The 27,989-nt window shown below is 42.8% G+C and overlaps 1 protein-coding gene across 1 annotated transcript; it reads right to left on the minus strand.

The window, feature by feature from the left end:
- Window positions 1-2,491: 2,491 nt before the first annotated feature.
- Window positions 2,492-27,597, minus strand: hs3st1l2 (heparan sulfate (glucosamine) 3-O-sulfotransferase 1-like 2). The gene is made up of 3 exons (XM_055039976.1): window positions 27,165-27,597; window positions 5,571-6,060; window positions 2,492-4,504 (listed from the first exon to the last, which is right to left on the minus strand). The coding sequence occupies exons 2-3, from the start codon at window positions 5,859-5,861 to the stop codon at window positions 3,839-3,841; spliced, it is 957 nt and encodes a 318-aa protein (XP_054895951.1). The 5' UTR covers window positions 5,862-6,060; window positions 27,165-27,597; the 3' UTR covers window positions 2,492-3,838.
- Window positions 27,598-27,989: the final 392 nt, after the last annotated feature.

Genomic DNA, 27,989 nt, shown 5'->3' on the forward strand with positions numbered 1-27,989 from the left:
AACACCAGGACAGACCAGCTGTCTGCCAGTCAGGATGTTAAATGTTGACGTCAGGAAAGGTTGTTGATTCCCTGAGCTTTGCTGCCTCAGTTTTAGCTTCACCATGGTGAACTAGGGCAGTTCATGACAATCTGGAATCAAGGCTGCGTGATTCCTCCTGCTCTTCAGTTCTTCCCTTTGCTTTATTTAAGCCATCTGCTGGTCCTTGAAGGGCAGTGTTGCTGTTTGTGTTGCTGTCTGTTGCTCATTTTCAAGGACTTCAGGAGAGAAAATTATGAGTTTTTTAAGATTTAACTTCAGCTGATTGGAACAACAGGGAGTAAAAATCTTTACTTTCAGTTTTTAAGTTTGACTTTTTTTTTTTTCTTTTTTTTTTAAGATAGCGAAACTCAAAATTCAGATTTTTTTCCCACATAAAGCATCAACTCAAGTTTTGTGCTGGTTTCACCACTAATAAAAGCAGCTCAGATGATTAAATCTGGATGTAGTCTGATGGATCTGCCAGCCTGGTCTGAGTGCAAAGGAGCAAAACGCAAATACTACAGATTTTATTTAAGTTACATTTTACAGAAGGTCATCGTCTCAGTCAAAACAAAGAAAACGTCAAATCTTGAACATATTTTCATATAGTTTTTATTTTCAGCCTGAATGCAGGGATTGATGTTGGCCAGATGGAAAGTGATGATACAAACCGTCAAAACTTTGAAACTTGCATCTGTTGTTGAAATGTTCCCTGATCGATTCTCTAGTTCCTGATTATTTCTGTATTCTGTTACCTGTTGTGCGCCGAACCTCCCAGGTAAAAACCTGTTTTACATTTTTTAAAAATAAACGTGTTTTGCAGCTGAAGTCTGCACCAGGGCCCGCCGTCCTGCTGTGAAGCCAGAACTGAGGCAAAACGCAGCGTGAGGAAGAAACAGGTGAAGTTATGGAAACGTTAGATGAAGGAAACATCCAGGAAAATATAACAAAATAAACTGCAAACCAGGGGAACAAAACCTCACCTTTCAGAAATGTTCCCATTTCTTTATTGTCTTGTATTTCCCAACATTTCCCTCCATTTTATGTTTCGGTATGTAAATGTTTGCGGTTGATATTTTTAATTGCAGGTTTCTATCTCTATTCTTCTGATTTTAGTTGTTTGGTTTCAGGCTCCCGATTGCTCTTTCTGATTAAAATTGTTTTTAGGGCCAACAAACACAGCATGTGCATCACATGGTTCCTCATGTTTTCCCAGGTGATTCCCAACAAGATTCCATGAAACGTTCCAGATCCAGTCACATGGGCGGATTGGTCCTCAAAAATCATTTTTGTCTGTGAAATTCACTCTCAGTTCAGCACAAAGTTGACAAAGAAGCTTCTTTAAACTCCTGAAGTTGAACTGTGGATGTAAAGCTACTTCATGATTGAAAGTGACGTCGGCCATATTGTCCTGAGCACAGAAGACATGAAAGACTTTTCACGTCTTCAAAGAATAATCTGTTTCCGTCCTTCGCCTGTCTTGGTCTCCGTGGTTCTGGTTTCTCCTGGGAGCGTTGGGAGGGAGGCAGGCGGAGGTCAGCCTTCAGCTCTGATTCTGCTCCGTTTTCCTCACAGTGCCGTTAGAACTGCCTTCCTCAAAGGCTCAATGCATGGAGGTTTTCACAGTTATGATTTTTAACCAAAGAAAAACATTAGCAGTAACGAAGCAGCTGACTTTAGGATCATGAAATACAACTATTAGTGGATAGCTAAACCATCTTTGCCTATTTTCTAACATAATCGTGGCTGGAGGTTGAATAAAGAGACAGAGTGAACTCTTCCATCCCATCTGCTGACCTGCAGCTGTTGCTTACAGTCGGTGGTGATTAAACTTCCCATTAGGAAAAAGTGGGTGGTGAAACGGAGCTGGCTTTGATCCTGGATGTAAAGACCAAGTCTCTGACAGGGAACGTCTCCTTTAGGTTTTCCCGAGCGGCCGGCCGTTCGCTCATCTATGTTTGATGTGTTCAAACCCTTTAAACCTGATCTCTGCACTCAGGCAGGAGACAGAAGGAAAGTCTGAATGCATTTAGTAAGACGTTAGGAAAAAACTACAGATATTAACAATAACACCACGATGGGCTTCTCTTGTAAAGGAAATGAAAATGTGTCATTAAAAAAGGCTGGAAATAGAAAATAAATACAAAATGCAGTGCTAAAGTATCGGTGCTAAAGTATCGGTGCTAAAGTATCAGTGCTAAAGTATCGGTGCTAAAGTATCGGTGCTAAAGTATCGATGCTAAAGTATTGGTGCTAAAGTACCGGTGCTAAAGTACCGGTGCTAAAGTATCGGTGCTAAAGTATCGGTGCTAAAGTATCGGTGCTAAAGTATCGGTGCTAAAGTACCGGTGCTAAAGTATCGGTACCTTCATCACATTTTGTCATGTGACGACAAACTTCAGTGGATTTCATTGGGATGTGAGGAGAAAGACCAACACAAGGAGCAGACTTCTGGAGTGGAGCCAAAGAATTCATAGTTTTCACATTTTATTTAAATTCATTTGAAATACGTGGCTACGGCTGCGATATTCAACACTCTGCATGACACGACGCTCTATGAACAAAGAGAAGCTGAGATTTTTTCTGTGGCTGTCAGAATAAAAAACAAGCCGTGTCGTCCTGCTGCTTCCTGTCTTCGTCTTTTTCAGCAGTAGTGTGAACATGTGGCTTGTGTGATGTGAGAAAAGTGTTTTCATTGCAAAACTGCTTCATTCCAGCACGAAAACGTTTCATTGAAAACCTTATAATGTTGTTTCCATTAAGCGAATTGGTTTCACATTGTCCAGCTTGTGGGAGCAGCTGCTGTGCTGTCGGATGTGAACTCTCAGTTTGCTGCTGAAGCCTGAAGGTTCAGTTTTGGTCTCATCTGATTAAAGAACATTTTTCTGTATGTCTCCTGTAGATTTTGTACCAAACATTGAGTTTTCTTTGCTGTGATTGTTAGAGTTCAGGCTGTCATGTTCCCAGGTTCTCCCACCTGAGCTGTGCATCTCTGCAGCTCCTCCAATTACAATGTGCTTCATGGTTTCTGGTTAACGCCGTCATTCGGTGAATCGGTCAAACAAACTAATGTCAGGATCCTGATCTGCTCTGGTTTTTGTTAGTTGACATAAAGCTGATCTCCATATTCTCTCATTTATTTATTCTGAATTACTCACAAATGGATTTTAGGCGACTTCTGAATGGAAATGTTTGCACTAGATTTTATTTATGTGAGCTGATATAAAAGACAGTGGATACAAATTCATGGTGCATTTTGTAAAATTTGCAGTAATATTTTTTAGAAATGATTTTATTCCACTTCAAAGTGATGTCTTTACTTCTGCAGCGCATGACATAGATTCAAGTTTTTGTTTGTAACATGACAGAAAGTGAGAAAATTGAAAAGGTAAGAATAAGACACTATCTGTCTTTACTAAGATTTTCTAACAGAACGGAAACAAAAGCAGCTGATGAGAAACGAAGCAAACATTTTTGTACAGCCGTCTAAAAACGAGAGCCAGAGCTTCTGAACTGAGAATATTTACACTGATTGACTTTTAATGCAATTTGGTCTTTAGTGCAACAATCAAACATGGCAGCCATCCGCTCAGTTCTTGTCTGTGAACTGAGCTACTGGTTGCTCTGAGCTTTTTAATGGCACAGTTGTTGTAGCTTTGCAGATTCTGAAGAGGCACCGGCTTGGTTCGGGTTTTATCCACCAGATTTTCAGTCACTTCCACGTGAGTGCAGCGCATTTCTACCTGAGAAGGTATTTAGAAAAAAGTCATCTGCCATCAGAAACAGTTTTCCTCTCCGTCTGTCCCTGACGGTGTCATCAGCACCAGGAGAACGACCTTCCCACCATCTCAAAGAAGAGTTTGTTGGGCTTCCTGAAGAACCTGCAGAGCTTCTTCAAGGCCTGCGCGCTCAGCGGAGCGTGCGGTCGGCCTTTAGACTCGTCCAGGCACTTATCGTGTCCAGCCGACAGCAGGCAGTAGAAGCCTTTGGTGGTGTTGAAGTAAAAGTTGCTGGGGTTTATCCTGGGTGGAAGGTCCAGGAACCGTTCCGCCTTCCTCAGCTCGGGAAATGGGTCCCGAATGAGCGCATCGCCGTCCACCACGTGGATCTGCTCCCGGGGGAAGACCTCCAGCCAGCGGGCCAGGTGCAGGTGGTACAGGCTCCTCTGCAGCGCCTTGTAGCCGTGGTTGATGTGGCCCTGGTGGAGCAGCAGCTCCTCCAGCGGCTGGTAGGGCTTGTGCTGCGTCAGGCGGTTGTGGAGGACCTGGGTGTAGTCGGAGACCAGCCTCTCCGCCGGGTCCCTGACGATGAGCAGCAGCCGGACGGCCGGGTTCATGTCCCACACCCGAACCGGAACCTGGGGGGCTGCGAAGTAGCCGGGGGTCTTCTCCACCGTCAGCTGGCCCGGCAGGGTGAAGGGCATCTGGGCTCGGTACCAGGCCAGACCCCGGCGGAAATGTTCCTCCACGTTGAAGAAGTGGACCTGGAAAGGTTTAAAATGAAGAATCAACGAGCCAAGACTGAACGATGATGATTAATCATGATTAGTCATGATTAATCACTAATCATGATGAGTAGTGATTAATCATGACTAATCATCATGATTAGTCATGATTAATCATGATTGATGATTAATCATGATGATTTAACCATCATGACTAATCATGATTAGTGATTAATCATGATTAATCACTAATCATGATTAATCATGCTTAATCATCATGATTAGTCATGATTAACCATCATGACTAATCATGATTAATCCAAACAGAAACTAAAGACAAACAATGCAAACCCAGGAGGAAACCAAACAGAGCCGCCCTCCACCCTGACAGCTTCATCACTCACATCTTCAACATAAGAAGTGATTTGTGAATAAGTTTCTTCAAATGACTCACTTAAATTTGCACTCTGACATTCCATCCAAAATTTGGCAACTTTTTAATTGTTATAGAGAGCCGTACCAGAAATGTTCCCAAGTCACATTTTGGACACCGCTAGTCTGCAGGAATATTGATTATTGACTATAAATGCAAACCATAAGAGGCTTTCTGACTGACTCTCTAATGCACAGTTGATTTGATTCAGATGGTTCAGATACTCTTAATCATTGCCATGGTGGCAAAAAACTTTTCACTCTAAATACTATAAGGATGAATTCACTCCAACTCGGTTCAGTCTGCTTTTATAAAACTCCAGTTTGTTTGTCTAGAAACTTTGGTTCGCTTGTGAAAGTATGAACAAATAATCAGACCAAGTAATTCAACTCTGGTCTGCAGAAAACCTCAGACTCAGTTCCACTGAAGTGAAACCTCGTTCAGTTTGGATGCATATGTGAACGCCAAGTGGACCAGGAAGTGTACCACAGCACCGAGCATTCTGGGTAAATACAACCTCTAGCCTGGCCTTGAACCACCCAAACGATGCTAAAGTTTCAGTCAAACATACAAACTGTTCAGTAAAATTTCTGGAGATTGTGCATCTTTACTTCATGATGACTAAAAGTTGACGATTTGCTCCACGATCCCTGATTGATTGGTGAGTTTTACCTCGGCCTTCGCCACGTCCACGTCTGGGTGCAGGTTGAGCATCTCCAGCAGGGCTCTGGTGCCGCCTTTCCGCACGCCAATGATGATGGCTCCGGGCAGCCGCTGCTGGGTAGCGTTGTAAGAGGAGGAGGATGATGATGATGCTGAGGAGGGGGAGGAAGAGGAGGACGATGGAGGAGGAGAGTGAAGAGGTGAAACGGACCCCCCGCCGCGCAGATCCCTTAAGCAAACAGAGAGCTGAGTCTGCAGCAGGAGAAGCACCAGCAGCGCCAGCAGCACCGTCCACAGCATGGTGCCACACACACACACACACACACACACACACACACACACACACACACACACACACACACACACACACACACACACACACACACACACACACCCCCCGGTGGAGCGCTGGTTAGCTGCACACACTCATTGAGCTCCCACGCAGTGCTTGTTATCAGTCAGCAGGGGGCCTCAGGGAGATGCTCCTCAATTTCACAACCTGAGAAGAGAAACAGAAACATGAACGTCTGATTTTACTTCCTGCTGAAAAAGGTTTCTGCTTGTTTTGCTGCAGAAGAAGTGAAATTTGTTCATTTCAAATGCAAATAACTCACAAAATATTTCTAATAAAAAGCAGTTTTTTATTAGAACCTCTCAGGTCAGAACATTGCAACTATTAAAGAAAAAACGTTTGGTAATTACCTGTCAATCCTGAATAATACAAAACATATGACTAACAAACATAATGGCTGCAAGCATTGATTATTCTGGTAATTGATTAATTGATCAAGTTATAATTAATCAGAAAAAAAAATTGGAACATTCTCCACACTTTTTATTGAACCACTGAAGTATTTTTAATATATTAGAAAAACATTGAAATATGAAAATAAATTCAATTCCAACTTTGAATAAGAAAATATAAATTTTATTGCATAAAATGCAATAAAATAAAATTCCTTTAGTGAATCTGAACTGACTGAAGCTAAAACTGATCTTTTTGCTAAATCTATATATTCTGCACAGTTTTGGATCATTACTGCTTTAAATTAGTTTTTTTTAAGTAAATTGCCTTTTTTGAGTCTGTAAACTGTAGTTAATAATTAATGCATTACTAGATTAGTTTCTAATTGTTTCAATAATTGATTAATCTTATTAATTGCTTCATCCCTGTGAAACATGACTTTCTAAGCCGGAGTGTTGGAACCAGGCTGACGGTCGCGCTCAGACAGACGCCCTTCCTGCCCAGCAGGAGGCTGAAATCTGCAGCTCTTCCTTCCAGCAGTGGAAGATCTCAGCCATTAGGATTGGAAGCGAGCAGCTTCACTGTAATTTCTTTTCATCTCACATTCTGCAGCCCTGCACATGTTCATTCAACTGTTTTATGAGCTCATAAGTTTGCATTAATGGGCCGTTTTACGAAAAGTCTGGATCTGGGCTCAGACTGTGGAGCTGCGACATGATTATGGCCTGAAGGCGTTAAAATATTAATCCAGGTTCAGAGGACATGGCTGGATGTTGAGAGGATGCAGATGATCTTAAAACTCCTCAGAGTCTGATCAGGAGTTTGACTGCCAGTATTTTCAGCTGTAACAAAGAATATTTTTGCAAACGCATGAATGGGTGACAACTTTTCTTTCACACAATACTTTTTTCAACAGCTTTGAACCTAAAATAGCCTCATGTGATGCAAAAAGAAACAACTTGTGATCAGCTCCGCATGCTGAGCGTTGTGACGAAGCGATCAGCTGCTCAGCCGGCTGTGGTAACAGCTGCTGTTTTACAAACTTCTGCTGGAGGAAAACTGATCGCCATCTGAAGGCCACGAGATCAAAACTCAGGAGTAAAGACTTTCAGCAGCTTAAGCTCAACTTCTAACTTAAGGAAACATTTTTTATTCTCTATGGTTTGGATTTCTGTCCAGTTATGGACATTTATCAGCTTGTTTTATTCTGGAAGGAAGAAAACTGTCAAAGAAACTGAAACTGACCAAAAGGAGCCACTATGAACCATCAGATTCAGAAGAAAGGATTTATTTTAGGGTTTAATCACAACACTGATATGAATGGAAACAATCAAATCGCTGGTTGAAGGTTGTGTTTGCTGTGACATCAGTAAAGACGTTTGGGTCTCAGCTTCAGCCTCAGGTCTGCCATGTTTTTCTGCGAATCATGCTAAAGCTAACGCTAGCTATCCAGGTTTCTGCCTTGATCTGCCTTTGAACTTCAGCACACTGAAATGCAGTTTGCTGCAGGCGTAAAATGACACATGAATACATTTCTTCTGTTTTAAAAGGTTGTGGATTTTCTGCAGTGAAATGTTTCCTCCTTGCTGCCGTCATTCATGTTCCTGCTGTTTCTTTTCCAAAGCTACCCTGACGCAGCCAAGTTATTAATTAGTGTAACAATGTTCTGGTTCAGAGGAGAGACCATGTTTCACGTTTTCCTGTAGCGGAGCTCTAATTGCGCCATCAGGGAGCAGCAGGGGGCCCCGACCTTCTGTGTTGTCCCCGACCTGGAGACGGCGGCGGAGACTCCCTGCGCACGGCGCTGCTCAGGGTTTCTGTGTGCAGCGGCTCATGTTGATGTTTTGGTCGATGAAACAAATCAAAATTCAACCATGTTTGGTAATCGGGCTTTTTTTATTCAAATTTTCCCTTCAAAATGAGAAAAAATCCAACATATGCATTGATGTTTGTCATCAGTTATTAAAAACCAACTAATTATTGATCACAGAATTAAACAGTTACATTGCACAACACAGTCTAAGTACTGCACTCAGGCATTTTTCAAGCAATTTTTCTATCATTCTGCCTTTAATAAAGCAGAATGAGGGACATATTCAGACTTTCACTTGAGTACAAAATAATTACAATCCTAAATAAAACAATAATTTGTGGAGACAAAAAAACAACTGAAGTGTAATTCTAATAACGTAATGTTTAAAAATGCGACACATGAGCTGAAGTGTTTGGATCTGAGTGGAGCTCCTGGTCTGCCCCTTTCTGCATCACTTAATGAAGTGTTTTATTTGGTTTCTGCTTTTTTAACGTGAATATTTTGACATCCTTTTTGTTGTCCATTAGCGAATGTGCTGCCTTTTCTTTTACCAGACAGAACAGAACCAGCAGCAGATTTTTAATGGCAGGAAGGAACTGATTCTATATCTGCAGCTTCATCTCCATACAGTTGGTAGCAGAGTTAAGCTTCCTTTTACCTCTGGAAAGATTAATGCAAACAGCTTAATAGCTTTAACTGGCCGTTAAATTTTATCGCTGCTTTTATCTCAGCACTTTGACCAGCATGTCGTCGCTTGATTGTCTTCGTCCGAAAATTGATTACGAAACAAAAAAGTTGATGCTAAGAAAGGATTGTGGATCAATCAGCGCATTGGTTCACATCCTGATCAAACACACACACACACACACACACACACACACACACACACACACACACACACACACACACACGCACACACACGCACACACACACACATGCACACACACGCACCCTCCCCCTCACACTCCCCTCCACACACACACAAACAGCCATCATTTGTTAATGATGTTTCCATATAGATGATGGTTTATTGATGCTTAGTTGAAATGTAATGAATTATATTGTGAGATAAGGGGTTGGTGTAAGGTTAAGTTAGGGGTTAGGGGTTAGGGTTAGGGTTCGGTTAGATCATTTCCTTCAAACTTTTCCTTTTCATTCAAATTGTTTATGTCAACATGTTATTTATTAATTTAAACTAAATGGAATAAACAAATAATAATCAGAATTAAGATAAATTACTAAATATTCTATCAGATATATTATCTATCATGTGTTTTTAACATATGTATTGTGATTGATTTCTTGCCCAGCTCTTTGTAGGAATTTCACTATGTTAGTTCAAATTAGCTTCCATTGATCATTTCATTTATTGACATGTGCCTGTACTTTTCTTCTGTACAATTTGAAGCTTTGTAAGTAGATTCATTTCAACATTTTTCTAAGGTTGCAGACAGAACTGATGAGAGAACCAGCAGCGGTAAATCTGGCGATGCCACCATGCAGGGCGTGTTCAGTTCAGCGAGAGCAGCTCAGACAAAGACAGATAGATACCTTTAGGGAGCTTTGTGTGTGTGTGTGTGTGTGTGTGTGTGTGTGTGTGTGTGTGTGTGTGTGTGTGTGTGTGTGTGTGCATGGACAGACACGTGTCCTGTGTTAAGTGGTTTCACAAATCCCTTGTGACTTCCCTGTAAAATGGAATATTCTCCTGCCTTCCCTCTGCTGCTCTCTGCGACCTTTGCCCCCGTCTTTCAGGGCTCACACCTTTCTGTTCGTCTTCACCTTTGCTGATTCTGCTGCTCGAGATTTGGTGTCTGAACTGCTCCAATCCTGCCCTGTGTTTACGGATCAGCTAACAAACCCAGCACTATGCTAATGGGGGATGCCCTGCAGCAGCCTCTTAGCTGCTCATTAATAAAACACAAGTAGCACCTTCCTGGCCTGAAATATTTTTGACTCGATGAACTTTTAATCTTGACAAGCATGAAAGGAGACAGAGTTGGATGCAGAAATGGGAAACGGCTCCATGCGTGTCAGACGCAGGCAGACAGAGAGCGCTGATTGGACCTGGATGCTCAGCAAAAACAAGGTTAATGCCGTTTGACCCAAATATAACGGCTGTTGAACCAAAAACAGAAAATCTGTGAAAACGGCAGAAAAGTTATTTTAAAAGAGAATTTCCATGAAGATAAACATTTTATATTTAAATATGAAGATTATGTCTGATATTTAAACGCCGTGTTGCTTGTCTGGTTTCAATCAGCTGGTGATGTCACCATTCAGAAGACATAGAAAATCACTGTGTTAACTGGGACAAAGGCTCTGCATTCATTTCGGATTATTATCTCACACAGAGGTTAATAATGTGGTGCAACATAAAAACAATCCATTTAAAATGTCCAAACAGACCGGGTTTCCAACTGTGACATGAGATGAGAAACAGGAAAATGAAGTTTCATTATATTAAATGGTTATTAAATTTAGCTCTTCAAAGCTCTGCTCTGCAGGTCTCAGGTCTGGGAATCTGTTCCTTCAAGTAGATTTGATTGGATGCTTGATTGATTGATTCTTATTGGGTCAAACTGATGAGATCAGTTGACTGATTGGCTAAAAATAACATCTGGATAAAATTATATCAGAGTTTGACGAGGATGTTAAAGAATAAACACAATGTTAGGGAGAGGAGAACTCGAGCAAGAGTGAAGAAGTATTTGGTAGTAAATCCAGATCATTTACACAAGAGTAGAACAACTTTGCAATTAAAGTACTTGAATAAAAAGCACATGTAGTATAAACGCTCCTAAACAGTTACTCATGTAAATGTAACGAGTTTCTACCAGCTCTGCTGCAGAACGGACTGAAACCTTTCAGCTGCTGGACATTTTACTGTAAACCTGTTGAGATGCATAAACCATTGTTATCTTCATGTATTGAACATCTCATCCAAGTCGAGCCAATCATCATTTTTATCCTCAAACAAAGGTGATTGTGTCTTTGGCCACAGGAAGAGCCTCAGGCAGTTTGGTGACTCAGGAGGAAAGTTCAGGTGACAAACAGCAATTTGTCCGTCTGGTCCTCCGTCTTTATCTGCACCAGATGAGCTCGAAGTTTCCCCTCAGCTCTGCTCAATGAGCCTCACATGAGTCATTGCGAGTCCCTGTCTTTGCCTTCTTGTGATTCACATGAGGCAGCGTGGAAAGAGAGAGCAAACAACAACAACAAGGCCAAGGCCTTTAATGATGCATGAACCGCCTTAATGGCAAACATGCGAATTTGGAAAGAAGACGGGATGGAGGGAAAACGGCAAAAAAGGAGGAAGGTTGGAGTTTAATTATCTGTGAAAGGCAGATGCTGCCATCTGCTTTTTGGGACGAGTTGTGTCTGTTTGTGTTTGTCTGTGTGTTGGTGTGAGCGTGTGCAGAGCCTTTGTGTGAGCAGACAGCATGTGACTGCCTCTTGCAAATGTCTTTCTACTGAGCGCTGGCATTTGGGAGTGGGGGAGGGATTATCCTGTACAAAGAGACGGAGGGTGGCAGGGAAGGAGGAGGCTGGTGGCGAAGACGGCGGATTGGGTGGAGGTGCAGCGTGCGTCTATCTCCACAGGAAAATATGTAAGGCAGGAGGGGATTGTTCCTGGTAGGGGGCTTCATGGTGGACCGCCTCGGGCTGCCAAGCCTGTCGCATCACTAAGGCTGAAAAAGTCTGATAAAACTCTCCTTCCTTTTCATCCAGCCATCCTCCATCCACCTCTTTATTCTTCCAGTTTAGATTTCCAAACCGTTTCTGCATCTTTGCCTCCAAACTTCCATCACAGCCACACTTTCTCACCCCCCCACCAACGATCCCTGCAACAAACACTCAGAGATGATTGCTTTTCTGACTAACAAAGGAAATGTAAGGAGGCTGCTCCTATTTCCCATGGCGTTCCCATTACCGCCCAGAGAGGAGATGGCCAACACTCAGAGGGGAGTCTGTATTCAGAATAGATGGAGCCATCTAGAGAGAGACGTGAATCGGTCTCGCTTCGGCAACAGGACAACCGCTGGCGCTCGCTCGCCCTGTGTTCCTGGCGTTATCCTGTTGGAAAAACTGGAAAGGAGGGCAGAAACCAGCAGGAATCAGAATGTTGAGGGACATGAGGCTGTAGGAAAACTCTCCAAAACATCTTCACTTCCATCTTTGTCCTTTCGCCTTCAGCAGATGCAGCCAAAGTGTTTTTTTCTTTACTGTGAAAAGAAAAATCTTCTTTTCCCCTTGCAGGCCTTTGAGAGTTCAACACAAAGATGAAAGGAACATGAGTGAGAAATAAAAACATTTCTGAAAAGATTTTCAAAACCTCCATTGAAGTGAAGTTTTGGTCTGTCCAGGTTTTTGTTGCGGGAGTTCAAGGCTCTAAACGCTGCGGGCAAGAGTCACACCTGCTTCTTCTGAAAGACGTTTAAAAATGAAATTTGTTTTCAATAAGAAAGAAAGAAGAGCAAACAGAAGTGTTTATGATTCTTTGAAAGGTTTATCTCTGCTGCCCGTACTGAAATGACTACAGTATCATCTGCATAAAGGAGATATCTGGGATTTCTGCAAACAATAACAAACAGAATATGCAGTCTGTTATTGCAGCAAATGGTAAAAAGCACATTAATTATTTAATGGCAGTGTTTCCATTAATGTTTTTTCAGTCATATTTTAAAAGCACTACATCAGAAACAGTTTATTCAATCAGCAAAATAAATTTGCATAAAAAGTTTTACTGGGAAACTTGAAGACAAAAAATCAGGCACAAATCATAATCAAGAGCAACTTATGATTCCACATTCAAGTGCAGGATTCTGATTTTTGAAGGGAAAAAAACAAGAATATCAAACAAAGAAAAGGACAAAAATACTGACTGATGCTGTTTTCAGATAAACAACAGGAAAAGCTGTCATTTTTAAAAATGTATTTAATATTTCTATTGCGTATGTCGGATTAATTTAATACATTTTTGGAGTTTTCTCAGGTTATGTCCCACTAAAAGGGAAGAACCAACATTTAGAGTACAGACTCTTTTTTATAATGTCTATAAATCTCTTTCCTATAGATTATGAATGTTGGGTAAAATCCATAGAGCTTTTATTTCTCCACCATGTTTGAAACAAACCAGTCATCACTGAATGACTGGATTGTTAGCAGAGTTGTTAGTCCAGTACTTTGACTAGGCACCAAAAACTGACACATTTGTTCCATTTTCAGTTGCTGTGCTTCACTTTGACGCTGCCAAACCAAAACCTCCTGGCCTGTGGGGGCGCTGCACCAAAGACTACCGAATGAAATTACATTAAAACCTCTAAAGAAGATACCGAGTGCAACTTCCTCCTTCACAAAGCAGTGGCGTCAGATTTCTCCCACCAGTATGTTTGTTTGTTTCTGTTGTATTTACCCAGAATGCCCTGCGCTGTGGTCCACTTCCTGCTTTTTGAGCCTGGCGTTCATATGCATCCAAATCGCAGCAGAGTTCACAACAACCGACCTGAGACCGAGGTTTGATTCCCATCTCCACAAACGGACTGGAGTTGGATTAAAGAGGAATAAACAGTGAATGTTGTTCTGATGCCACTCGTCTTTCTTGGTGATGAAAGATTAATAATTTATCCAGATGTTCCAACCACTACGATGATTTGCTCCAGTCTCTTTTATCCATCCTTGTTCTTCCTGAATGAACTCATTCATCCTGTTCCTGCACCAGCTGCAGGAGACAGTTTGGGTTCCTACTGTATCTCTTACTGTAATTTTACTCACAAGCCTTAAAACTGGTTTTCACAGCAGCAGTTTCTTTCTGTGACCATTTTGATGCAAAGTGATGATGGCGGTTTTCTTCTCCTTGGAGTTAACTGTTGCTGATGAATTCATGGCTGCAGACTGTTTGTTTTCTGGGCCAAACATGTTCAGTGTCACTTCCTGGATTTTAAATTTCTGCTGTTGTTGTTTTCATGTGATTCCACTCCAGCTCCACTCCAGTACCCCATGGTGGCAAATTTTTGATTTTTCAACTGGCTTTCAAGACTTGGAGCAAATTATTGATGATTAGCATCAAGCTGAGGCGATTTCAATAATTCAGTCGACTTGGTTCTATTGCCAAGCAAGTCAATGATCAGGGAAGAAAAACATATTTAAACAGAGGCTCCAACACTTGCACCAAATCATTCTTTTTGCTTTATTTTTTCTGCTCTTGGTTGAAGTCTCGGTCGCTCTGACCTTCTGTTGTATCCGTCCATTTCAGCTCATCAACCTCACGCTGCGTTTTAAATTACACTCTTTTGGAAAAAGAGCCCTTCCTCTCCTCTCCTCTCCTCTCCTCTCCTCTCCTCTCCTCTCCTCTCCTCTCCTCTCCTCTCCTCTCCTCTCCTCTCCTCTCCTCTCCTCTCCTCTCCTCTCCTCTCCTCTCCTCTCCTCTCCTCTCCTCTCCTCTCCTCTCCTCTCCTCTCCTCTCCTCTCCTCTCCTCTCCTCTCCAGTTTCATCCCCTTCCTCCTCCTCCTCCTCCTCTTCCTCCTCAAATCTTCAGCCACGCTCGCTCCCAGATCTGGGTCAACCATATCAAACGCCAAATTGTGCCGTCTCTTTTCTCCTCTAGTGTGTGTGGTGAACTTTGTGTCTCTGCTGCACAGGGAGGGAATTTGTAATTAGGAAATCAGTTTATCGGACAGATCCAGGTGGCAGTTTGTGCAAACGTAGAGCAGCGAGACGTTTTCACAGCCATGTGTTTGTGCACGCTGTAACCCGACCCTGGTGTGGACATTCGGGTGTAATTAGTGGGTGTTGTGGGCTGCGTGTCGAGGCGCCTCGGCTGGCATGAACTCTGCTGTCTGCATGCATGTTGTTTTTGTGTTTGCAGCCAGCTGGCCGGGTTTCAGCGTGAGCCTTTTTAATTTAAAGAGGAGGGACAGAAGAATAGTCAGGATCACCAGGAGACACAATGTCTCTCATATTTACTATTTACACACCTGCAGACGCCACAGACCTGCACGCTTCTGGATTCTGGGTTGAAAACATGTTCACCCTCAGTGGGGAAATACGTTTGGCTGTAATTACATGAACTACCAACAGAAGCCAAAATCCAGAGGCAGAAATGTTAAACTCCGTCTCGTCTTTTGTTTCTCTTCCCTCTGGTGGAGAGAAATCTGCCTGGAACAGTAAATTAAATCTCAGACTAAATCTCTTCCAAACTGCTGGTTTATGCTGGTAGACGACACTTTCACTCTTCAGTGTAGAAGCTCCTTGTTCTCATTGAAAGATTAAACAAACCTCAGTTTGGCTGGAATCTGCTGCTCTGAATTCAGCTGCAGTCATAAACTCTTGTTAAACAGATTTTGATCTCAGTGGGATTTTTATCTGAGGAAATGAAGATTTAATAAGAATAAAATAAAAACATCTTTATGGTGAAACCGACTCGGTTTGGTTTGGTTTCTGCAGGTAGAAGCAGGCGTCTGGGGCTCAGCTTTACTATTAAACTCTTTTCTTTTCCATCTCTGCTTCTGTTACATTTTAAATTAATTCAAATCGTTTTCTGTTAAGGTTTAATAAAAACCTGCCAAACTGCAGGACAAAATGTGGAAACGACTCGAACTGCAATGTAAACCTTTCAGCTGAAATACGTGTTGAACCGAATCCTGTGGCTAAACAAACATGGATGAACTTTTTCTTATTCCCGCCTCTATATTGGCATGCGTCCGGTTGCCTAGCAACCATGAAAAATGGCGCTTGAAACCTTGCTGAGCTTTTTATTACTTCTTTGCTCCTTTTGCCGCTTCGTCTGCCATTTTTACAACAACAGTTTCCCGCTCAACGTCCCAATGAATGCTGGGACGGCGGGAAAACGGCGGGTAAAAATGGCAGACGAATGGTTCTGGTGCAAAGGATGCACCATTCGTCTGGTGCATCCTTTGAAGAAGCTGTGACGTAATCGTACTTGGAAAGATGCAGCCCTGAATTTGGACACACCCTGTTTCCTGTTTGGTCCAAATAGGCCAATAAAACTTTAAAAATATAATACTGTTTGAAAGAGTTTTAGTGCCAGAGCTGTAATAAGGAATGTGTTTTCTGTTTGCTGTGAGTCTCCCTGTGCATGTTTCTCTGTTTGACACGATAATCTGGACGTGAAGCTGTGAATCACTGGGTGGACCTGCGTTTAGTCACGAGTGAGCACGCGGGTCTGAAAACACGCTTTTCTCTTCTGGATTCAGGTCCAACCCAGAGGTGAAAACGGAAAATGTCAAATAATATTTACGGTTTCATGGCGTCCAAAACACTTTTCACCTGCAGTTTAATTCAGATCGAAGAGCAACAGGTATTTCATGACGTCACCTTCTTAAAATAATGGAGTCACTTTTGACAAAAACATTTTATTATTATTATTATTTACAATAAAATGACATAATCCATTATTTTAGGAAGGTGATTAAATATTTTCTGAGTGTTTCTGGATCCGCAGCGTGACGCGACCACATCCTGGAAACTGTGACGACATTCATCAGTTCATCTCCAGCTGCTGTTCAGAAAAACAGGCAAAGACGTCAAACTTCAGAAACTGATCCAACAGTTAAAGTGTTGCTGGAGATTTTGAAGCGATGCTCTGAATAAATCCACAGCCGACGCGTCACGCCTCGCCGCCGACGCGTCACGCCTCGCCGCTGACCCGGCGAGGCGTGACGCATGTTACATGTCACAGACATGTAACATGCGTGTTTTTTCTCACAGGCAGCTCGGCCTGACGGTGAGGAGGCTGACCCAACAGGGCGGGTTTGACCCACTGGGACCCCGGGGGGTCTGTCTGTGTTTAGCAGAACATGTGAGCGTCGCGGCTCTGTGGATCGAGGACGAGCCGCCAGAGTTGTGTCTGGTCAACTTCATCTCGGGCCAGTGAGCTGAGACACGAACCGGGCCGTGACCCGGGCCCTGAACCGGTCTTCCGGTTCTGAGGCGTCACAAACAGCAGGAGGACAGAGATGGTGTTCTATAAATGTATAAAGTTTGATGATGAACGTCGTGAAATCCCAGCATCATCAGCTGTGTTTCGGTTCCTGCTGGAAATTTGCCATGGCAACAACTGTTTAGATCACCTGAGTGGTTGATGATGGACGGGTGGAGGAGGGTGGAGGAGGGTGGAGGAGGGTGGAGGAGGGTGGAGGAGGGTGGAGGAGGGTGGAGGAGGGTGGACAAGGGTGGAGGAGGGTGGAGGAGGGTGATGGGGGTGATGGGGGTGGTGGGATTACTGGTGGTGTTGCAGCCAAGCAGCGCCTGCAGTGACAGTCATAAACGCTGATTCGGTTCTGAATGGATAATTAATCTGATCAGAGTCTCAAAACTCGCCTGGCAGATGAAACAGGCTCAACAGCCACACTTTACTTTAAATAGGCCCTTATTAATGGACAGATCAAAGGTTTTATGTGACTGGTTTCCTAAAGAAGCTTTTCAAATGGAATGTTTCTCAGAAGCAGAGTTTGTTGTTGTCACTTTTAGTGTTATCACAAAACGATAAAACATAAAGCAGCAACGTTCCAGTTATTTCTGCATGTTCAGAACGTTAAACTCAGAAGGCGACGGCCTGTCAGGCTGTCAGCGTCTCTAGTTTTCTGAAATAAACTGTGAAGCTGAGAATGTCAGCATCTCTGCAGCAGCATCTCTGCAGCAGCATCTCTGCAGCAGCATCTCTGTAAATAAATCGGCTCTTATACTTCTGAACTAAAAGCTCCTGATTGTAATGACCTTTATGGAGCTTTCAGTGGATACAGAATTGATTTACTGGGACTTTTTTCTGTTTTCACTCTGCACATGCAAACTCTGAAGTCCCATAATTGCATGCAGCCATAAAGTTACAATAAGTGATAAATAATAAATTATTGTTTTGTCCCAAAACTGAGATTTCACTGCAAATGTTTCACCATCGTCTCCACTTCTTTTCTTCTGCAGTTTGTTTCTCTGATCACATAAAGTGACTGGTTCATAAACCACATTTTTTAAGTGATGACAGAAAAAACAGCAAGATTAATTTTTAATATATTTATATTTTAAGCTACCCACTTGTTGTTCAGGCTCGTTACTAATGAGCCTCTGCAAACTAACAAACATATTATTCCGAACCTGCGCAGCAAGAAGCGACCGATGGAAGAATTTAATGAGGAGCAGATTCATACGTTCAGCAGGTTGGACTCGGCTGAGTTTTAACTTAGTCGATCCTGACGCGTCGCTTTTGCTGAATGCTGATGCTGTTGTGTGTCTGATGCTGCTGTGTGTCTGATGCTGCTGTGTGTCTGATGCTGCTGTGTGTCTGATGTTGCTGCGTGTCTGATGCTGCTGTGTGTCTGATGTTGCTGCGTGTCTGATGCTGCTGTGTGTCTGATGCTGCTGTGTGAATGATGCTGCTGTGTGTCTGATGCTGCTGTGTGTCTGATGCTGCTGTGTGTCTGATGTTGCTGCGTGTCTGATGCTGCTGTGTGTCTGATGCTGCTGTGTGAATGATGCTGTTGTGTGTCTGATGCTGCTGTGTGTCTGATGCTGCTGTGTGTCTGATGCTGCTGTGTGTCTGATGTTGCTGCGTGTCTGATGCTGCTGTGTGTCTGATGCTGCTGTGTGAATGATGCTGTGTGTCTGATGCTGCTGTGTGTCTGATGCTGCTGTGTGTCTGATGCTGCTGTGTGCCTGATGTTGCTGCGTGTCTGATGTTGCTGCGTGTCTGATGCTGCTGTGTGTCTGATGCTGCTGTGTGCCTGATGCTGCTGTGTGTCTGATGCTGCTGTGTGTCTGATGCTGCTGTGTGTCTGATGCTGCTGTGTGCCTGATGTTGCTGCGTGTCTGATGCTGCTGTGTGTCTGATGCTGCTGAATGCTGATGCTGCTGTGTGTCTGATGCTGCTGTGTGTCTGATGCTGCTGTGTGAATGATGCTGCTGTGTGTCTGATGCTGCTGTGTGTCTGATGCTGCTGTGTGTCTGATGCTGCTGTGTGAATGATGCTGTTGTGAATGATGCTGCTGTGTGTCTGATGCTGCTGTGTGTCTGATGCTGCTGAATGCTGATGCTGCTGTGTGTCTGATGCTGCTGTGTGAATGATGCTGCTGTGTGTCTGATGCTGCTGTGTGTCTGATGCTGCTGTGTGTCTGATGCTGCTGAATGCTGATGCTGCTGTGTGTCTGATGCTGCTGTGTGTCTGATGCTGCTGAATGCTGATGTTGCTGTGTGTCTGATGCTGCTGAATGAAGCTCACAGAGCTGCAGAACATGATGATACTGTAACACACAAGTTTAACTTGTTTATTTCTCTCTAATATGTTAATGTGAGTTTAATCTACTGAACAAAGTTTACATGGAGGTTTGGAGAAAAGGAGGAAAGTCTCACTATAAATATTTCATCTCACATTTGGAGGAAATTCACAGCTGAAAACTTTTGGTGACAAATTAAGCAGGATTTCAGTTTGGAGGGTTAAAACTGTCGGTGTAAATGTTTGCACATGTGTTTCCAACAAACACACTGAGATGTTTCCAGACGAGTCACACGCTGATCGCTGCCTGCTCAGTTTTCACAGAACATCTCCTTGTTTCTTTTCTCAGTGTGAAGCGACAGGCGCCATCGTTCACTTTGGAGAAAGAAGTTTTTTAAAAATGTGGAGTTTAGTAAGTGGCTTTATATACTAACCTGAAATGTTTAACTGTATTAGTAGAAAAACAGAATGTTGCAGGGTGAAAGTTGAACATGGTTCACTAAGAAGTTTTTGTCTTTCTTGCTGCATTTCATTCACTGTAAAAATGTGCAAGATGGAATTACAGAAATAGATTTGCTGTCTGGAAACAAACTTCAAAAAACCTTTTGATGAAAGATGTTTGTGCTTTTTCTTTCCAGTTGCATCAAAACTCATGGTTTGCCAAACTGCAATGGAAACATTTCTTGCATCCTGTGATCAGCAACCGGACGTTACTACTGGTGGAAATGATGAGGAAGACGACAGGAAGTGGTTGGAGGATGATGTTTTTTAATGATTTATCACTTGAACAAACTTATTCATGTTTTTTTATTGATGTTTCAGTTAAATAAGAAATGTCACAATTGCAAAATTGTGATTTTTATATTTATTTTGCTAATGTTTTGTACACGTGTTGTGTGGTTGGTGGCAGTTAGTTGATGTCATAATGCTTATTCATTAAAAAATAAATGCTAAAATAAAAACAAATCTTTCTGCCTGACCGTCCTCTCCAGACCGGCTTGCTGAGCCTCTCTCACACACACACACACACACGCACACACACAGACAGGCATATGCACATTTCCACACAGTATTCATTAATGCATGCTGACACACATGGATGCACAAACTCATTCCCCCAGACGCACACCGACACGTTGCGGCGCTCACACACTGGCGGAGGCTGTGAGGAGCGAAGCAGGAGGTGCTTCTGATTGACCATGACTCCTAAATGGTTTTATCGCCATCCTACTTAACCCCACCTCCTTCCTGCTCTTCAAACCGCAGCACATTCACTCGTCCTGAGGGGCTCTCTGCAAATTAATGAGAGCCATCACTAAACACACATATTTCTGCCATTCAGATTGCAAGTCCCCACCGGCTGCCTGGATTTATCAAGGTCACCCCTCAGATCTGAAGCACTGAGTTTTTCCTTCCTCCTCTCTCTGCTGCAAACTGGTGAAGATTCCTGATCAATACATGGAATATTAATGGGACTGATTTAATTTTACACAACATCAGAGAGGGAGAAGATGCTGGTTTTCACATTTTATGATCAGAATATGAAAGGTCTCATTCTTTATTCGTGTCATAAATTACAAAAATGCTGAAAAACACATTTTCCTTTGAGATGTGGAAACAGGACGACGAGTTGCTTCAGTTTTTACCGGCTGAAGCCGAACGTGTCTAGAAAACCTCCAAATGTCGACAGCCAGGAGACGCGTTAAGTTTTTACCGGAACGTCTGAAACACAAATGTGATTCATATCTGAGTTTTCCACAGCAGGATGAACGGTCCAGTTTCCATCTGGACCCTTAAAAATCCAACTGGAAACACTTTGAGTCTGGCATGAGTCTGGCATGAGTCTGGCATGAGTCTGGCATGAGTCTGGCATGAGTCTGGCGTAAACACGATGAAACCCTTTCAGGACCATGAAGGAGTCTGTAATGGTCATGACACTTTTAATGGACTTTTCACACAACATTTAGAGTCACTTTAATCTTGTTCGGATCTTATGATGATGCTGTTGGTTCTGAATAACTTTAAATTCAATGCATTTGTTGAACCGGGTCCAGCTGTGGGACAGAATCGGATCGTTTTGCCTGAACTGGACCAACAGAAGCCACGTTTTGTCCTTCGCTGTTTGTGCATCAGATTTACTGACGAACCAGAAACAAGCCAATAAAAAAGAAAAGCGATTGATTCTGTCAAAATTTTAATTGATTTAGTTTAATACATTGAGGTCATGGCCCTAATCAAAAATGCAAACTAAAACATATTTCTTATTTTTTCTCATTGAATTGAAGTTCTGCCAAAACAGGAGAACTTGAGTTGTAAATATGTGAAACGCTGGATTGAAGTTCAAACCCTTTGACTTTATGAAGTTCTGAAAAACTGAATATTTTTTAACTTCCTGAGTTTCTCTGTGTTGCTCAGCTTGTCGCCTCTCATCAGTCTTCCTGGATCAAACGGCATCATGGTTCTAGACGGAGCGCCCGCTTGTCCTGATCTTCATGCATTTATATTTTCATCCCTCTAAGCATCCAAAAACTCCTAGTTGTATTATATTTACACTTTTATACATCCATAACTTTTTATTTTTGCACGTTTCACAGCTAACTTCTTGAATCTGCTTGGTTTTCTTGAGCAGTTTCTGTTTATCATTTATAAATCGGAGAAATGTTGCTGTGATAAGAAGTAAAGCTGTTCACAAAAATAAATTGTGAGGCTTATATTTTTAGGTTAACTGTGTAAAATCCTAGCCAGAAACAGATGAAGTCATAAATCGACGTGTGTGTGTGTGTGTGTGTGTGTGTGTGTGTGTGTGTGTGTGTGTGTGTGCGTGCGTGTGTGTGCGTGTGTGTGTGTGTGTGTGTGTGTGTGTGTGTGTGTGTGTGTGTGTGTGTGTGTGTGTGGTCTTGCTGGCTTCCTCCATCTGTCTGCCACCAGGAGTTCTTGTCACCTCAGAGGAAATGAAGTGTGACGTCCTCGCTTCTCTACATGTTTTTTTTTGTGTGTGTATGCATGTGTGCGTGCATGTATGCGTGCGTATGTGTGTGTGTGTGTGTGTGTGTGTGTGTGTGTGTGTGTGTGTGTGTGTGTGTGTGTGTGTGTGTGTGTGTGTGTGTGTGTGTGTGTGTGTGTGTGTGTGTGTGTGTGTGTGTGAGAGAAAGCTTTGCTCTGACAGAGTGGGCGTCTGCCAGCCGGATAAATTCCCACCACAAGGTTGACCAAATACGGTTAACATTCAGTTAACAGCTCGGCTTTTCAAACCCAGAACCTCATCCTGAAAAGGACCAACGCGAAACACACCAGAGCAACGGAGCAACGGATGGATGGATGGATGGATGGATGGATGGATGGATGGATGGATAGATGGATGGATGGATGAACGGATGGATGGATGGATGGATAAACGGATGGATGGATGGATAAACGGATGGATGGATGGATGGATGGATGGATGGATGGATGGATGGACAGATGGATGGATGGATGGATGGATGGATGGATGGATGGATGGATGGATGATGGATGGATGATGGATGGATGGATGGATGGATGGATGGATGGATGGACGGACGACGGATGGATGGATGGATGGATGGATGGATGGATGGATGGATGGATGGATGGATGATGGATGGATGATGGATGGATGGATGGATGGATGATGGATGGATGATGGATGGATGGATGGATGGATGGATGGATGGATGGATGATGGATGGATGATGGATGGATGATGGATGATGGATGGATGGATGATGGATGGATGGATGGATGGATGGATGGATGGATGGATGGATGATGGATGGATGGATGGATGATGGATGGATGGATGATGGATGGATGGATGGATGGATGGATGGATGGATGGATGGATGGATGGATGTGATGGATGGATGGATGGATGATGGATGGATGGATGATGGATGGATGATCAGAATGAAAGTTTTGATCTTTGAAAATTTAAAATTTGTGGGATTTTTGGTTGAATTGTTGAAAGTCGAGGCAAATCAAACAACAATATGAAAATAAATCAGAAAATAGAAAAAAGAAGTGAACTAAATCCTGAAGTTCAAAATTATTGTAGCATAAATGATCAACATAACAATCCTGCGATGGTTTGGGCCTGATTGGTCATTCACTATTGATGAGAGGGATTATTAAATCCTCTGCGTGTGTTCAGATTAATAATCTTTCTTTGCTCTCAGTATGATTATCTGGGAAGATTAGATGAAAACAATTAAAGGTTTTCAAGCCAAACAGTTGAGAACAAAGTTATAAAATCCACTGATTAATGTTTTTAAAATGTAAAATGAAGTTCCTTAAATATAATTCCAGTCCTGCAGTTTCATCTGCAGTCGCTTTTCTGAGCATGAAGCCAAACAACGAGTCAATCTGGAAACACATTAGCGTGTAGCAGAGGAGCAGCAAACTGCCATAAAGCTGCCAGATGAGGCAATAATAAAACAGACACGTAAAAAGTGTTGATCCTGAGCGTGTCTGGGACGTTAACGAGCTCGTCGGGCCCGGCAGAACCGAGCAGGGTTCTCCGCAGCGCCGCCGTCTGTTAACACATTTTTTATGATGGCGGGGAGAAATTAGATCACACTCCCACAAAAGCTGCTCCGTTTTTAAAATTTGCACCTTGTCTGAATTTGAACGTTGAAAAGGTGTTAAAGTTTTTACATATTTTCTGTTTTTACTGAAATCATGACAATGGAAAAGTAAGAAGGTCTCATTCAGGGATGAAACTGGACTAACTGGGGTCAAAGGTCAGGTTTTAGGGGTTGTGGGATTAAAGGTGAGATTTGACTGTTGAAGACGTTGACGTGTTTTTGGGTCTGAAGTCTCGTGCTGCTGACGGGCCGAGTCCTGGGTCAGAGCTCTGCAGACGACGCTTCCTCTCTGCTCATAAATGAAGCCCATGCATTATTCAGGGAGGCTCCCTGAGCTAATGCTCAGTAATGTTCCCAAACAGCCATAATGTTCCCAAACAGCCATAATGTGTCCAGCAGGAAGGTGTCTGGCCCCATCAGCCTCCAGACCAGACTCCGTCACCGTCTCTCTGATCCGCTCTGAGATTCTGCAGAACATCCAGTTCACTTTCCATCCAAACTCTTAAACTCTTTCCCTCTACGTCTCCCTCGCTCTCTTCATCTCTTTTATTGATCATTAAATGTAAAGGTGAGAAACTTTTCCTCCTCTTTTGCGTCACTGAGCTCATGATCCGCAGGGTGAGGATTTTTGTTGTTGAGCCTCTAAACGTCGTAATCTCTTCAGCTTTTTCAGAGGAAATGAAACAGATTTCTTACAGAGGCAAACAGAAAGTCTTTGGAGAAATAAGAAAAAAAGAGGTAAAAGAACATAAAATCAGCTAACGGCAGAGTGTTTATTGCTCCTGCTTTGCTTGTCTGCTCTTTATCGACTCTGCTTTATGTCCTAATCACTTTTTAATTGATCTGCCTGTTTACTGTCTCTGGATTTAATTGCTTTGGTGGTTTGTGATCCTGTTTTGTTCGCCTCTCTGTGAAACATGTTAACTTTTCTGAAGTGTGAAATAACTCAGGTTTAGAACTTTTTCTCTAATGAGACATAATGGTTGCGTGGGATTTAATTAGTTTTTCTGTCAGGAGAAACTTTGCAGCTGCTGTTCTGACTTTATCATTTTAAATGTCTGAGAAACTTCAATGGACTAACTGGGGTCAGAAACCTGATTCAAATCCTGATGCATCTCCATAAAGTCCTGCTGTTTTCCACAGTTGTTCATATTTTGCTGCTATGAGACAAAATGTATGAACATTTAATCATTTTCAAATAAATGTTTCATTCTCTTATTATAAAAGGTTCTTAAATCTCATAAATTCTTTATTCAGTCATAATAAAGTTCAGTTTACTAATAATTTCATCCTGGACTTTGGCATTTACAATGTGAATTAGACTGACATCTGGTGTGAGTTTTAAAGCTGGGCCAGCAGCGGGTCTGGATCAGAACCACCAGAACCCGTCAGCCTTCTGTGGGCCAACTGCAGCAGGCCTTCGTTTCCAGGTTTCTGGAATTTACTGTAAATCCTAAACTAGATAAATATTCACTCATAATTAGAATGACTGCCTGTTTGGTTAAGCTACACAAATATGTGATGTATTTTTTTAAATTTATGGCGCATAATTTTATATCGTCTCATAATATTTGCCTGTTTCTTTAAAACCTGTTGCTAAATAATTAGTGATTGCGTCACATGATTTCCTTTTGGAAATCTGGTTGCAGTGATGAACTCAGGTCTGAACATTCAGAGACACATAAAGACGATTACAAAGTCGGTCTTCCATCAGCTGAAGACCATTTGGTCTATATGTGATTATTTGATGATGTTTTGTTGCTTATTTAACTGCCTTGTTGCTGAAACCTGATGTTCAGTTAAACTTGACTTGCTGTGACCAGGATGTTCATCTGTTGGACTCCGTGTCATTCACTCAGCAGTAACTTGTGTTTCTGGTTGGGTTTGTTTATTTTTTAAAGTAAAGTCAAAGGTTAAATTTGTTTCCAAACATGAATTCAAAGGACTCATAGATCGCTGATGTTTGTATTTGTCATCTGTGGGGTTTTCTGTGGGAGTGTCGGGTTTGCGTGTCTGATCCAAACGGACAGAAGTTCATCCCCACAGTGGAAACATTCCTGACTTCATCAGATCCAGACTCTGAAAGTTGCAGCTTATTGTCCCCAAAGTCATCCACTCATCATAATTACCGCCGAGTTTTAGTTTTATTGCATGTTGGGACCAAAATGCGCTGAATGCACGAACACATTTTGGTGAAACATTAACCTCTCAAATGTCACTGTTTGCTCACAGTTTGTTTTGAAACACACAAACCTGCACACACACACACTGCACACACACACACACACACACACACACACACACACACTGCACACACACACACACACACACACACACACACACTGCACACACACACACACACACACACACACACACACACACACACACACACACACACTGCACACACACACACACACACACACTGCACACACCCACACACACACACACTGCACACACACACACCCACACACACACACACACACACACACACACACACTGCACACACAATGAGTCCATTCACTCCTCCAGCTTCTTTCTCTCCTCTGTTCGTGTTCTGATGTGTTTTCTGGATTCGTCCACATGGTTCACTTCACTGAGTAATGGTGCTAATTAACAGAAGCAACTGGGAAAAAGTCCAAAGTTTCCAGCTATTATAACCTTTTGATCCAGAGTCAGTCAGTCTGATCTTCATGTGTGGAGTAAAACAGCACAACAGCTTCAACGAATCAGCAACAGCAGTTAAAACATGCAGCAGCTTTTTGCTCACGGTGGAGCAATAACTTCTAACTTCAGTGTTGATTCTTTTAAAGCAGCAGAGATTTGTTCACATGACCAGCTGCAGGTTTCACAGCTTCTTTCACTTCTGTGAAAATTTGCCTCTGCTTTTCATCAAACTCTCCGCAACCTGAACACAGAGCAGACATCCGCTTCTAATTTCCTCCAAGAGAAACCACACGTCACTGTGCAACCCCAGAAACTTCATGTGTATCTCTGCCAGCCTCACTGGACTCTTATGAAAGGAAAAGCAAAATTAAACTGTGAATTTATGGACCTGCTGCCAAAGCTAATTTTACCAAAGTTAAACTTCTTGTGCTCCATTTGTGAAGTAATTGCATGAGGTTCATGCAGCAGCACTCTAACATAAAGCCCACAGATTCATGTCTTTTCTCGTTCAGCTGAGTGGAACCAGAATCCAGAACGATGAACCGGACTTACCTGACTGATTTTCCCCAAAATGTCTCTCAGGAAAAACTCCAGAGGTTTTTCCTTCTTCTTCCAGCTTCAGGTCCTCCAGTGAAGGTGTGTGTTGGTTGTGTTCAGTTCCTCCAGTGAAGGTGTGTGTCGGTTGTGTTCAGGTCCTCCAGTGAAGGTGTGTGTCGGTTGTGTTCAGGTCCTCCAGTGAAGGTGTGTGTCGGTTGTCTGAGCTCCTCTCGGTGAACTGGTGACAGGGAGAGCAGCGCTGCTTTGTGCTGCCGACCTCAGCGACTATGTTAGTGCAACTGACTGAGTGACTGGGAGAAAGCGAGGGTGTGTGTGTGTGTATGTGTGTGTGTGTGTGTGGGTGTGTGTGTGTGTGCGTGTGTGTGTGTGTGTGTGTGTGTGTGTGTGTGTGTGTGGGTGTGTGTGTGGGTGTGTGTGTGTGTGTGTGTGCGTGTGTGTGTGTGTGTGAGGGAGATTAGCACACACACACATCTCTCCCGCCTGCAGGGAAACACCCCCTCTCCCTCCTCATTGCTGCCTCCCTTCTTTCTCTCTTTTCGTCAGGTCTGTGCTTTTCATGCGATCACCTTGAAGGACTCATGATGGAGCAAAGCCCCCTCCTCTTCCTCCTCCTCCTCTTCCTCACATTTACTCCTGCACGGTTTGGGTTTCAACCTCTCCTTCCTTGCAGCCAGTTTGCTGTTGAGTCTCCAGAATCGTAAATCAGTTACACAAAATGACATCAGCAACAAAACAACCCAAATATCAGCATCAATTAATGTCATTTTTCTCTCATTTTGGAGTTTTTCTGTAACACCTCAAAGCAATTTAAGGTTAAAA

This window comes from Poeciliopsis prolifica, unplaced genomic scaffold (genome assembly GCF_027474105.1).
Source record: "Poeciliopsis prolifica strain line A6 unplaced genomic scaffold, Auburn_PproV2 SCAFFOLD014, whole genome shotgun sequence".
NCBI lineage: Eukaryota > Metazoa > Chordata > Actinopteri > Cyprinodontiformes > Poeciliidae > Poeciliopsis > Poeciliopsis prolifica.